At 43.3% G+C, this 15,254-nt stretch overlaps 1 protein-coding gene across 1 annotated transcript in view; it reads left to right on the forward strand.

The window, feature by feature from the left end:
* LRP1 (LDL receptor protein 1) overlaps positions 1 to 15,254 on the forward strand; it is a 704,914-nt gene that overhangs the window by 222,869 nt on the left and 466,791 nt on the right. The window contains exons 7-8 of the mRNA XM_069324493.1: positions 1,680 to 1,826; positions 6,840 to 6,947. Of these exons, the coding sequence (XP_069180594.1) occupies positions 1,680 to 1,826; positions 6,840 to 6,947 (255 nt within the window). The remainder of the gene's footprint in view (positions 1 to 1,679; positions 1,827 to 6,839; positions 6,948 to 15,254) is intronic.

The raw sequence follows: 15,254 nt of genomic DNA on the forward strand, positions 1-15,254 counted from the left end.
TTACCTGCAATTTGTTGTTTATGAATTTGTAGAATAGGCCCGGTTCTGTTTTACATTTATCTGCTATCCCTTTTTCAAAATTTCTTTCTGCCTCTCTCCTTACTGCTGTATAGTTGTTTCTCGCATCTTTGTATCGCTGGTATGTTTGGGGGTTTGGCCTCTTCCTATACTGATTCCATTTTTGTGTCTTTTGGTCTCTTGCCCTCTCACAATTTATGTCGAACCAATCCTGTTTTCTGGCCCTGCATCTCTGTTTTGGTATGAATGTTTGTGTGCCTTCCTCGTATAGTTTTAAAAATTTGGCATACATTTCATTTACTTCCCTGCCTAGCAACAATTCTGTCCAATTACACTCATTAAAAAAATTTCGAAGTTCGCCATAGTTGCCTCTCCTTAAATCGAGTTTATCAACTGTTTCAATGTCCCCATTTTCTTCTAGATGATATCTTAAAGCATATTTAATGTCTAACAGGACGGGATCACTCTTTCCCATGGGAGGAAGGTACTGGATGTCAAAAATCTCTTCTTCTTTCCTGGTGAATACTAGATCCAGTACTGACGGTACATCTCCTTCCCTCATTCTTGTGGCTTGCTTTACGTGTTGATACAAGAATGTCTCCAGAATGAGGTTCACAAATCTGCATGTCCAAAAGTCCTTCGTTCTTGCTTCATAGGCCTCCCAGTCTATTGCTCTAAAGTTGAAGTCCCTCAGTATCAACAGTCGTGATTTATCTTTATCTGCTTGTACAATAATATCTCTCATGACCATTATGAGGCCCTCTCGTTTGTCATCCAGTTCTTCCTTTGTCCACGTGTTGCTTGCTGGTGGGCTGTAGGTATTTACAATTATCAGCTTATCATCCTGATTCCAGACCTGCAATGCCATTATGTCAATATCTCGAGGGTTTTCAAATATTAACTCTTTTACCTTCAGGTGTTTTTTCACCAATACAGCCACTCCTCCTCCCTTCCTAGTTTTCCTGTCACGTCTCCAAACTGAGTAGCCTCTTGGGAATATGACTTCATTTTTTATATTTCCTTCAAGTTTCGTTTCTGATAATGCAACAATATCTGGGACCCTAAGCTGGATTATATCTTGCAACTCCAAAGTTTTTGACCTCACTCCATCTATGTTGGTATATACAATTTTCAGGAACATGTTCCCTTTTCCTTTGCTCTTTACTCCCCCTTCCACTACTGATCTTGTTGCTTTGTTTTTATGTACCATTTCACAAGCTTTCCAGTCCCTGTCCCTGTTTTGTAGTCACACACCTGTGTGTGTGTGTGTGACGGACACCATCCTCCTCCATGTGTGTGTGTGTGTGTCGGACTCAAAGAACTATCCCATATTTACCTATTTGCTTCTCTTGTTTCCAGATCTGGTCATGTGCCTCCTCATTAGGAATTGGTTATACAATTTCATCCTCCAGCCTCGACCATGCCTTCCTTACTCCTGATCCAACCATTTGCCTTATCCCTGACATAATATATTCCTTCTCTTAATACATAGTTGCTCACTTTTAGAATACATAAACATGTGAACAAAAAGAATATACTGTATTAATTTAGTTAAGATATGACTTTGGAACAAGCACCCGTATATTAGATATTAATATAGTTGCTTCATTGTATATTATTTATTAATATAGTTGCAAAAATTTTCTTTTAATATGCTTTAGATCCTCCTGGCCAACCAGCATCTCTTCTATATACAAGCAACTCAGGACTGGCACACCTCTTCCTGAACGGCACAGCTCTGCCAGGAAATTCACATTTCAGTTCACATCATGCCATTTCTTTTGACTTCAATCATCGCAACAATTCAGGTGAGTTGTAGAATATATACTATTCTCTTAAATTTGCTTCATCTCTTGCCAATTATGTTTTCAAATTACATGGCAATTTTGTAGTGACTATTTTTCTTCAACATTTTGGTGGCCTTTTGAACAAAGCTCAGCCTTTGCTGAGCTTTGCCAAAAAGCTTTGTCACTCCCTCCTGAGTGCAAGAATGCCGCAGGCGAGAGAGACAAGGAAGTGGTCTGAGAGTCCTACACAAGACCCAGCCAAGTCTAAACCCAAGAGGGAAGCAAATGGGACTTCCTCCAGTTCACAAAGAACCCTAAACCGGCGAGCTGGGAGCCCACACCAGCCAATCGTCAAGGTAAGCCAGAACCTGAACCCCTCACAGACGCAAACGGGTCACCATGACCTGGGTAAGGCGTGTGAACACTCGAGGTGCCAGATTCATACCAAAAGGAAGGCAACGGAAGCAGTAAGCCTATTGCCTCACAACAAAACCGAGCCAGTCCCTGAACCCTGGATGAATCGGGACATGCCAATACGCATCTCGGAGGTACAGAGACACCATCCAGGGACCCGGCGCCAAAAGCAGCCGGACCTAAGACAGAGTGGTCATCCGAAAGGATGGACAAAAGACCCAAGGGTTCAGATGGGACCAGTATGAATCACAGATCTGCACAGTCCCATTTCAGAATTGAAAACAGGCAGAAAACCCATCTGTCATTTCGATCACGCCCAAGCGAACCCACTCTAGGATGTTCTGACAGAGTGCCGGGGAAGAGGCCTGCCCTGCCAGCCCTGGTCTCCCCGAAGGAGGAAGATCGACCCAATGCCACCGCTGGCCGGAGGAAACAACCCGAAATACCCATGAATCGTGAGACCAGTTGAGACCAAACAGCGTGAGCCTTTCCCTTATTACCCTGTCAACGTGGAGAACTGCGAAAGAGCCGACGACCCCTATGAGAGCCCGACCGACACTCAGAGCAATCACTGCACCGACCAGATGCCGATGGCTCCACACGAGGGGCCAGTCCCGAATCTAGTACTACTGGCATACGACAACTGAAGGAACCCCAAGACCTGGTACGACCTTTCCGAGCAGGACCACCACGGCTTCCCTGGAGAACCAACAATTCTGACATAGGCCGGCAACTAGACAAAACTGCCTGCAGAAAATGCACCATCGCAGACTGCAAACAGCAATGGACAAAAAGGGAATGAAAATCTATAAGATTTTCATCCCAAGAAAAGGGCCCAAGCTGATTCTAAAAAGTGGATAAGCACCGCCTGTCGGCACGCTAGGCGAGAAGCAAAGTACAGAGACAACGCTTCCTTCAGAATTGGCGCAAACAACTTCAAAGAGGCAGCTGATGCCCGAGCTTTCGAAACAAACACACTGGACACCGGCTTGGATCCCAGCTTCTCCACATCCTCCCCGAGCCAGTCCGAAGACAGCTCCAGCAGGGAAACGAAGCACAAGACCAAAGCCAAATGCCCACAGGGGTCCAACTCCTCTGCCACCAGGGACGCCGAAAGGGAGGGAACCTGCATGTGAAGCTGCACCTGGCCAATATCACGAGGAAGTACGGGGGGCGAACAAGCACGCATTGAGGTGCTCAATGTGTGCTTGCTTGTTTACTCGCCACCTAGGTAAACCTGAACTACCGTGGGTCCAACATAACGAATGCCACACTCTCAATGAAAAGAAAAGGCAGCCAGGCAGAAAGTCTTCGGCACTTTATAACGCACCCAGTAAGGAAACGAATGGCCAAACTCGAAAGAAGAAGGATCCATTATCGAGGCGTAATCTGGGTCTTGCAGGATCTAAGCCACAAGGGCCTCCAGCACCACCTTTGGTGTGATGCGGGAAGCCGAAAACCTCTAGAAGGAGGGAACTGAAGAACCCAAAGGAACCCTGAACTGAACCCGGGGAGGAGTCGCACTCATGTCAAAATCGTACAGGAAGGGGGGATAGGAAAAACCCCTAACCATGTAACAACAAGCCCCGCATTGAGGGTACCAACACCCGTGGTCCAGTTACTGAACCACTATGACATGGCACTAGATGCCATGGAAGACAAACAAAACACTGATGTAATTCACACAGATTACGCTAAAGCCTTCGACAAATGTGACCATGGTGTTATTGCACATAAAATACGTTCAAAAGGAATTAACGGAAAAATAGGCAGATGGATCTACAATTTCCTGACTAACAGAACCCAATGTGGAATAGTCAACAAATTAAAATCCAGTCCATCAACCGTGAAGAGCTCAGTCCCCCAGGGTACTGTGCTTGCTCCAGTACTTTTTCTCACCCTCATATCGGACATAAACAAGAACACAATCTATAGTACTGTCTCATCCTTTGCAGATGACACAAGGATTATGAGAGTAATGTTATGAGAGTAGACAACATAGAGGACATGGCAAACCTCCAATCTGGTGTAAATCAGGTCTTTCTCTGGGCTACAAAAAATAGTATGGTGTTTAACGAAGATAAGTTCCAGCTCATGCACTACAGAAAAAATGAAAATATAAAAACAGAAACCACATACAAAATGCAGTCAAATCATAACATAGAACGAAAGACAATGTATTTGCACGTTTGCAGCCTTTCTCCGTCCTGGCGGCGGTCGAGATGGCTGTTTTCCGGAGGGGTTCTTGGGTTATTGATGCTTGATTGGTTCGGCCGGGGGTGCATCCTTTGTTGTCCGGTTGTGCTTTTTTGCCGTTACCTGTGTATCGTGTCTTGGGATGCGCTTTGGGTTGATCCGGTTCCCCTCGTTCCCTGTTTCAGGGCTCGGGTCTCCCAGGTCATCCGCAGAGATTTTATGTCATCCAGCCTGCAGTCTATCCTTGCGCCCGTTCTGTTCGGACATTTGCAGCTTTCGCTGCTGTGTTGGTGACGTCTAGGGCTCATTTCGGGCGCAAGGATTTGAGGGTCGCACAGGTTCCTGGCCGCTCGTTCATTATGCGCATGTCTGCTCCTGTGCTTTCTTGTTGCCTTGGGTCGCAGGTTGCAGCCTGTTGTCTCGGCATCGCGTTGCGGAGTTTGTGGCGGCCGCGTCCCGGGTCAGCCCTTTCTTTTCCTTCTCTTTGGGTATGAAGCTCTAGGGAGCCATAGGGGCTCCCCGCAGAAAATCAATTTTGAATGTAATGAAACGCCATTTTCTGGGTGAGCCCCGGAGGCTTCCTGGCAACCCTCTCTCCTACCAGTCGGCGTTTTTTTCACGTTGGTTGAAGCTTAGCTTCCGAACTGATGCTAGGCAGCCGGCGTGGTGAGGTCCGGGGCTCCCCCCTCCCCCTCTTGGGGCAGGGAGGGTTGCGCGGACGATCGGCGCGGCAGTAAAGTGTGATGTTTGCTTGTTTCCTTGGGATTGTAGGGAGTTTCTACCTCTCTGTTCGGTTTTTTGTTTTAGTTTTTTACCATGTGGGGTTTGTTTTGTTATGCCTACCTTTCTGGGTGCCTAACCCCGGTCGATGGCAGATAAGGAAAACTCCAACCACAAGGGGTTTTTCCAGGGCCATTGCTCCCTGAAACCTCTCTGAAGGGGCCAGGTTCTGGCGCTGGTCCCTGGTAGGTCTGAACTCCTTAGCTAATGTCCCAGTCTAATATAACATACATTAGCCCGATAAGCTCCAGGGAGCCTCCGGGGCTCACCCAGAAAATGGCGTTTCATTACATTCAACGCTGGTTTTTTCCAAGGCTCTATTTCTGTTGGCATAGGCCTCTGGGGGTCAGGTTGGTGAGTTTCATGCACTCCTCTGGTGCAGGGGTTTCTGCTCCTTTGGTCCTGGTAGTCAGTTTGTTTGGTTGCAGCTTTGACCTTCTTTTCTGGAGATAAAAGAAACAGCTGCTTTCCGGAAAGGACCTCAGGTCATTGATGCTTCGATGGTCAGGCCGGGAGTGCATCATGTGTTGTGCCCGGGTGAAGCTCTTAGCCGTTGCCTGCATGCCTCGGCTTGTGTGGCCGGGGATTCACTTTATGTGGATCCAGTTCCCTCGTTCCTTGTTTCAAGGCTCAGGTGCCTTGAAATCCCTACGCCCGGACTGCTCTTCGGGCGTAGGGATTTTGGGGGTCGAACAGGGTCCTGGCCGCCCATTCATTGGTCGACATTCCTGGTCCTAGGCGTCAGTGTGTGTGGCTTTGGGTCGCAATTTGCAGCCAGTTGTCTCATCTTCGAGTTAAGGAGAGTGTGGCGCCGCCTCCCAGGTATGGCCCTCTTTTCCTTATCTTTGGTTATGTAGTTCCAGGGAGACGAAGGGGGCTCCCCACAGAAAAGAAAACCAGCATTGGATGTAATTAAATGCAATTTTCTGGGTGAGCCCTGGAGGCTCCCTCCCTCCCTCTCTCTCTCCATTCGGTGGTTTTTGCATTGTTTTGATGCTTAGCCTCTGAACTGGGGTTTCTGTGTAGCCAGCGGGGAGGGTCCGAAAGGGAGGGGGGGAACTGTGTGCACAAGTGATGCGATGGCGTGGTGTGATATGTTTGCTTGTTTACTTGTTTCTTGTCAATCGAGGGAGTTCTACCTCTGTTCACTTTTCGTTTACATTTTTCTTACCTTGTTTGGTCTGTTTTGTTACGTCGACCTTTCTGGGTGCCTAACCCCAGTCGATTGAAGATGAGGTAAACCCCCAACCACAGGGAGGTTTTTTAGGGCCATTGCTCTCTGCACCTCTCTGAGGGGGCCAGGTTCTGGCTTGTGGTCCCTGGTAGGCAAAACTCCATTCACTGAAGCCCTGGTCTAATGTATCGCATATTAGCCAGATAACTCCAGGGAGCCTCCGGAGCTCACTCGGAAAATGGCGTTTCATTACACTCAACATTGGTTTTTTATACTGCTATATTTTGTTGAATTATATTTAACATTGCAACATATTGTAATTATTAAATAATTAGTTTTTCTTAGCTGTTCTGTATTAAAGATGTGTATAATCAATCCATTTTCAAAACTTCATTTATAAATTTTTATACACTTTTCACTGAGTTTGTTTACACAAAATTACAGTACATTAATATTTTGTTGATTCATAGTGTGTTGGGTAAGTTCCAATTCATCGTGGTCCGTCTTCAAGTGTGCTTCTACCGACAACTTGGAGGAATCATGGGCAATACCGCAGCCCTCTCAGAATGGTCTCAATTGTGAGTACTAATGTCTCTTGCCTACAATTTTTAATAATAAATTTAATAAATAACCCAACCTTCACATTGGAAAAGACATTGAATGCGTTGACATTTCGGTTCGTCCTGGACCCGTAATATGTCATGACATGATTTGATAGGAAAATAAAAGTGATGACAGTTTGGTATGTCCTGGACCCTTATCATGTTTTGATGTACCTGAGTTTACCCGAGAGCCACTAACACTAGTGGCCTCAATGAGGACAGGAAGTTGGCAGCTTGTTGAAGGTCCTAACCCCCCCCTCCTCCCCCGCCCCCATTTGTCTTGATGATCATTTCCCTCACAGAAATGATCATCAGGTAAATTGTAAATGCCAGCCTACTGTAGGGTGTATAGACCTAGTCTGTGTCCGTACAGTAGGCACCCAGTGCCCTCAGCTTTGTCTGTGATTGATGTATTTATCTGCCAGTGGAAGAATAATCAAGAAATTTGCCATTTTTTGACTACAGCTGTATTGTTATACAACAAAATGTCTCAGGGGCTTACTAATAGTGCCTTATTAATGCCAAACATGAAGCAATATTTTGCAAGAACTAGTAGCAGAAAATCAACCAGCACGAGCACAGCCGTACCCAGCACAAGCACAGCCGTACCCAGCACGAGCACAGCCGTACCCAGCACGAGCACAGCCGTCACAGCCATACCCAGCACGAGCACAGCCGTCACAGCCATACCCAGCATGAGCACAGCCGTCACAGCCATACCCAGCACGAGCACAGCCGTACCCAGCACGAGCACAGCCGTCACAGCCATACCCAGCACGAGCACAGCCGTCACAGCCATACCCAGCACGAGCACAGCCGTCACAGCCATACCCAGCAGGAGCACAGCCGTACCCAGCACCGGTACAACAACAGCCAGCACCAGCTCAAAAGCAGCTGAAGCAAACACAGCAGCAGCAAGCAGCAGCAAGCACCAGCAAAGCTAATGCAAACATCTAAGAACATCGTGTGTGGAGTGTACAGTTAGAATAAGTGTTAAATTTAACTACATAGTGTTAAAATTAAGAATGCAGTACAGAAATGTTAGTGTAAAATAGTTTTCATAAACTGTATTGTAATACTCAACATACAGCAGAACTACTTATCAATACAGTGCTAACAGCATAATACAGTACAGTACGTATATACTGTACAGCATTCACAACGCCATGAGAATTCAAGATGGACATAACTCCAACAATAAGATAAATAACAACTGTAACACAGTATTTTTTAGTAGAGTAATAATATATAGGTACAGTATATAATATGGTAATGCATTTTTATTATTTACAAGGAAAAAAAGACTGCCGCAAATGTCTCTTGAATGTCACCTCTTGCAACGAATCCAATGCTATGGATTATATATATATATATATATATATATATATATATATATATATATATATATATATATATATATATATATATATATATATATATGTCGTACCTAATAGCCAGAACGCACTTCTCAGCCTACTATTCAAGGCCCGATTTGCCTAATAAGCCAAGTTTTCATGAATTAATGTTTTTTCGTCTACCTAACCTACCTAACCTAACCTAACCTAGCTTTTTTTGGCTACCTAACCTAACCTTACTTATAAATATAGGTTAGGTTAGGTTAGGTAGGGTTGGTTAGGTTCTGTCATATATCTACGTTAATTTTAACTCCAATAAAAAAAAATTTACCTCATACATAATGAAATGGGTAGCTTTATCATTTCATAAGAAAAAAATTATAGTAAATATATTAATTCAGGGAAACTTGGCTTATTAGGCAAATCGGGCCTTGAATAGTAGGCTGAGAAGTGAGTTCTGGCTACTAGGTACGACATATATATATATATATATATATATATATATATATATATATGTCGTACCTAGTAGCCAGAACGCACTTCTCAGCCTACTATTCAAGGCCCGATTTGCCTAATAAGCCAAGTTTTCATGAATTAATGTTTTTTCGTCTACCTAACCTACCTAACCTAACCAAACCTAGCTTTTTTTGGCTACCTAACCTAACCTTACCTATAAATATAGGTTAGGTTAGGTTAGGTAGGGTTGGTTAGGTTCGGTCATATATCTACGTTAATTTTAACTCCAATAAAAAAAAATTGACCTCATACATAGAGAAAAGGGTTGCTTTATCATTTCATAAGAAAAAAATTATAGTAAATATATTAATTCAGGAAAACTTGGCTTATTAGGCAAATCGGGCCTTGAATAATAGGCTGAAAAGTGAGTTCTGGCTACTAGGTACGACATATATATATATATATATATATATATATATATATATATATATATATATGTCGTACCTAGTAGCCAGAACGCACTTCTCAGCCTACTATGCAAGGCCCAATTTGCCTAATAAGCCAAGTTTTCATGAATTAATTGTTTTTCGACTACCTAACCTACCTAACCTAACCTAACCTAACTTTTTCGGCTTCCTAACCAAACCTAACCTATAAAGATAGGTTAGGTTAGGTTAGGTAGGGTTGGTTAGGTTCGGTCATATATCTACGTTAATTTTAACTCCAATAAAAAAAAATTGACCTCATACATAGAGAAAAGGGTTGCTTTATCATTTCATAAGAAAAAAATTATAGTAAATATATTAATTCAGGAAAACTTGGCTTATTAGGCAAATCGGGCCTTGAATAGTAGGCTGAGAAGTGAGTTCTGGCTACTAGGTACGACATATATATATATATATATATATATATATATATATATATATATATATATATATATATATATATATGTCGTACCTAGTAGCCAGAACGCACTTCTCAACCTACTATGCAAGGCCCGATTTGCCTAATAAGCCAAGTTTTCATGAATTAATTGTTTTTCGACTACCTAACCTAACCTAACCTAACTTTTTCTGCTACCTAACCTAACCTAACCTATAAAGATAGGTTAGGTTAGGTTAGGTAGGGTTGGTTAGGTTCGGTCATATATCTACGTTAATTTTAACTCCAATAAAAAAAAATTGACCTCATACATAATGAAATGGGTAGCTTTATCATTTCATAAGAAAAAAAATTGAGAAAATATATTAATTCTGGAAAACTTGGCTTATTAGGCAAATCGGGCCTTGCATAGTAGGCTGAGAAGTGCGTTCTGGCTACTAGGTACGACATATATATATATATATATATATATATATATATATGTCGTACCTAATAGCCAGAACGCACTTCTCAGCCTACTATTCAAGGCCCGATTTGCCTAATAAGCCAAGTTTTCATGAATTAATGTTTTTTCGTCTACCTAACCTACCTAACCTAACCTAACCTAGCTTTTTTTGGCTACCTAACCTAACCTTACCTATAAATATAGGTTAGGTTAGGTTAGGTAGGGTTGGTTAGGTTCGGTCATATATCTACGTTAATTTTAACTCCAATAAAAAAAAATTGACCTCATACATAGAGAAAAGGATTGCTTTATCATTTCATAAGAAAAAAATTATAGTAAATATATTAATTCAGGAAAACTTGGCTTATTAGGCAAATCGGGCCTTGAATAGTAGGCTGAGAAGTGAGTTCTGGCTACTAGGTACGACATATATACATATATATATATATATATATATATATATATATATATATATATATATATATATATATATATATATATATATATATATATATATATATATATTATATATATATATATATATATATATACATATATATATATATATATATATATATATATATATATATATATATATATATATATATATATATATATATATATATTATATATATATATATATATATATATATATATATATATATATATATGCGAACAAGCCTGAATGGTCCCCCAGGACTATATGCAAACTCACACCCCAGAAGTGACTCGAACCCATACTGCCAGGAGCAACGCAATTGGTGCGTACAGGACACCTTAATCCACTCGACCATCACGACCGGACAGAAGGAGGTGATGTGATATTTACATCACCTAAATTTGATATTTACCAGGAAGGAGGAAGAAATGTTTGACATTAAGGTTGATGCTATTGAAAAACCTGACTTTAGGAGAGGACATTATAGCAACCTTAGAAATTTGTTTAGTGAGTATAATTGGACAGACTTGTTGCTAGGCAAGGAAGTGAATGAGATGTATGTTAAGTTTTGTGAAAAATATGATAAAGGCACAAAAAAAAATTATAACAAAACAGAGATGCAGAACTAGGAAACAGGATTGGTTCAACAGAAATTGCGAGAGAGGCAGAGGCCAAAAGATACAAAAATGGAATCAATACAGGAAGAGGCCAAACCCCCAGACATATCAGCGATACAAAGATGCGAGAAACAACTACACGGCAGTGAGGAGAGGGGCAGAAAGAAATTTTGAAAAAGGGATTGCAGACAAATGTAAAACAAAACCAGGTCTATTCTATAAATTCATAAACAACAAATTGCAGGTAAAGGATAATATTCAGAGGTTGAAAATGGGAAATAGATTCACGGAAAATGAAAAGGAAATGTGTGAAACATTAAATGAAAAGTTTCAAAGTGTGTTTGTACAAAATGAAATCTTCAGGGAACCAGACACAATAAGAATTCCAGAGAACAACATAGAGCACATAGAGGTGTCTAGAGATGAAGTGGAAAAAATGCTCAAGGAGCTAAATAAGAACAAAGCAGTTGGTCCAGATGGAGTTTCACCATGGGTTCTGAGAGAATGTGCACCTGAGCTCAGCATTCCACTTCAACTGATTTTTCAGGCATCCCTGTTTACAGGAGTTGTAGCTGATGTATGGAAAAAGGCTAACATAGTTCCAATCTACAAAAGTGGAAGCAGGAAAGACCCCCTCAATTATAGACTGGTATCATTGACAAGTGTAATTGTGAAAGCATTAGAAAACTAATCAAAACTAAATGAGTAGAACACCTGGAGAGAAATGATATAATATCAGACAGACAGTATGGTTTTCTTTCTGGAAGATCCTGTGTATCGAATTTACTCAGTTTCAATGATCGAGCCACAGAGATATCACAGGAAAGAGATGGTTGGGTTGACTGCATCTATCTGGACCTAAAAAAGGCTTTCGACAGAGTTCCACATAAGAGGTTGTTCTGGAAACTGGAAAATATTGGAGGGGTGACAGGTAAGCTTCTATCATGGATGAAAAATTTTCTGACTGATAGAAAAATGAGGGCAGTAATCAGAGGCAATGTATCGGAATGGAGAAATGTCACAAGTGGAGTACCACAGGGTTCAGTTCTTGCACCAGTGATGTTTATTGTCTACATAAATGATCTACCAGTTGGTATACAGAATTATATGAACATGTTTGCTGATGATGCTAAGATAATAGGAAGGATAAGAAATTTAGATGATTGTCATGCCCTTCAAGAAGACCTGGACAAAATAAGTATATGGAGCACCACCTGGCAAATGGAATTTAATGTTAATAAATGTCATGTTATGGAATGTGGAATAGGAGAACATAGACCCCACACAACCTATATATTATGTGAGAAATCTTTAAAGAATTCTGATAAAGAAAGAGATCTAGGGGTGGTTCTAGATAGAAAACTATCACCTGAGGACCACATAAAGAATATTGTGCAAGGAGCCTATGCTATGCTTTCTAACTTCAGAATTACATTTAAATACATGGATGGCGATATACTAAAGAAATTGTTCATGACTTTTGTTAGGCCAAAGCTAGTATATGCAGCTGTTGTGTGGTGCCCATATCTTAAGAAGCACATCAACAAACTGGAAAAGGTGCAAAGACATGCTACTAAGTGGCTCCCAGAACTGAAGGGCAAGAGCTGCGAGGAGAGGTTAGAAGCATTAAACATGCCAAAACTAGAAGACAGAAGAAAAAGAGGTGATATGATCACTACATACAAAATAGTAACAGGAATTGATAAAATCGACAGGGAAGATTTCCTGAGACCTGGCACTTCAAGAACAAGAGGTCATAGATTTAAACTAGCTAAACACAGATGCCGAAGAAATATAAGAAAATTCACCTTCGCAAATAGAGTGGTAGACGGTTGGAACAAGTTAAGTGAGAAGGTGGTGTAGGCCAAGACCGTCAGTAGTTTCAAAGCGTTATATGACAAAGAGTGCTGGGAAGACGGGACACCACGAGCGTAGCTCTCATCCTGTAACTACACTTAGGTAATTACACTTAGGTAATTACACACACATCGGAACCTCGAGTGATGAGTGGCTCCAGTTACGAGCAAGCCACTCGCAGAAAATGTCTCGACTGACGAGCTTTCGCTCGATTAACGAGTGTTCCCGTTGGTTCTCTGACACCTCCAACGACAGTTTTGTTGTTGTTTCGCAAGATGAGTTTTCCACATGACGAGCTCGGTGCTGGAACGGATTAAACTCATTAATCGAGGCACCACTGTATATATATATATATATATCTGTGTTCTTGGTGGTACCTCCTGCTAGGCCTCCGTGAGTGGACACATCCCAAGGGTTCAGCTTTTAGAAGTTGTTTGGTAGTCTTGGGAGCCAGTTCGCAGTAGTAGGCTTCCCTTAGCATGTTATCAAGGTTAATGGCCCTGGGAAACCTCGCGGGGGATCCATGGTCCGATAGATGTGACCCTTGAGTCCCCTCTTGGTTCGTGTGAGGTTAATGGTTACTCTGTCCCCTTGTCTCAGGAAGACAATCACTGGTTGTGCCTCCACCATGCTGCCTGTTGGGTCGGTGATTCTTTCGACTTGGAGTTGTGCGACGTTTGTTGTTTGTACGTGCTCCAGTTCACCCAAGCTACTGATCATGATATGAGGGTGCAGGCAGCAGCTGCTTTGTATGCTTGGTTCAGGTTGCCGCAATGCGATAGGTTGGTTGCTTCCCCGGATGCCCGAAGACTGTCCCGTTTTGGTTTTCGGTACCCAAACTTGGGGTGGGAGTCGCTTCGACTTTGGTTCTATCCGCCCCTGCTAGTCCTTTCCCTTCTGTTGTGTGTCCAGTTCCTTCTCCCTTTGCTTCTGGCTTCAAAATATCTGAGTGTTTCCGAGTCGGGGCAGGGTCTAGTTGGTGTTGAGATGCGGGCGGTCTCGGGGGAAGTCGCCTTCTGGGGTGGCGGTAGAGGCATTCGAGATTGGTCCTCCAGCTGGACCTTCTGGGTCTGACCAGTGGGCCCCTTTCGTTCCTGCTTTTTTGGTGGCTCCTGCCTTTTCTTTGGAGGCATGGAGTTTGGAGGACAGCGCGGCCCTTGGTCCTTGGGGTGAGGTTCCCGGGGTGGGGGAGGGGTTGACTTGGGGCCTTGGGTCCCGTTGGACCCCTCCTGGGTTTTGTACCCTCGGAGTGGGGCTTGGTGTTACAAGGAGTGGGGCTCTCTTTGCTTTCTACTCGTACGAATGGGATTGGAGTCTACCCCTCCTCGGGTTCGGTTCCGTGATCCTGACGGTTCTTTGGTTCAGTCCTACCGGAGATTTTCAGCTTCCCACGTCCCTTCCCATGTGGTGTGGGAGGCCCTTGCAGCTTACCTCCTGCATGACCCGGATTATGCCTTCGTGATGGAACCGCGTTCCTTTGTGTATGGATCTTTGTGTCCTTACTGGGTTCATTATGAAGAACTGGAGTTGTCCTGGTTAGCAGACTGCCCTCTCTTCTCTTTGGAGGCATGGAGTACTCTCTGTCGATCCCGCACACCTGAGTGGCGGGAGGCTCAGACGGTGTTGCAGGTTTCCCTGAGAGGGCGGCTTTATGCATCTCATTGAGTGCTTGTTCACCCCTGCCCTTCCATGGGATGTTGGTGTGATGCAGCTTCATGTGCAGGTTCTTTCCCTTTCGGCTGCATTGGTCACGGAGGATTTGCATACACATGGCCTGCTGGCTTCGGCCCTGCATTTCTTCTCCCTTCTTGAGCTGTTATCAGACTGGCTTGAGGTGGATATGGAGGAGCTTGGGGCTGTCCTTTGGGTCTGGTGTATTACCCTCGGCGGCGCGTGCTTCATCTGCATTGTTGAAGCTGTTCGCGCCATTCCTGCAGGATGCAGTTTCGTGGTCTTTTGTTTCTTGACTCGCATGTCGGCAGTCAGTGCTCGCTTCTTCCTTGGAATCCGCTTCGAGCCTGGTTCTTTGACTGTCTTCGCCTTTTTGTCAATTGCTGTTTGTGGAGTCTGCGGTTGGGCAGTATCTGCAGGCAGATTCGGCTAGTTGCTATCCTATGTCGGTTTTGTTGGTCCTCTGGGGGAAGCTCATGGGGGTTCTTCCCAGCGGGGTTGTGCCAGGGCTCAGGATTCTTTCCGTTGTGGTAGGCCAGTGGTGTCAGATTCGGTGCTGCC

The sequence above is a fragment of the Procambarus clarkii genome, chromosome 14 (genome assembly GCF_040958095.1).
Source record: "Procambarus clarkii isolate CNS0578487 chromosome 14, FALCON_Pclarkii_2.0, whole genome shotgun sequence".
NCBI lineage: Eukaryota > Metazoa > Arthropoda > Malacostraca > Decapoda > Cambaridae > Procambarus > Procambarus clarkii.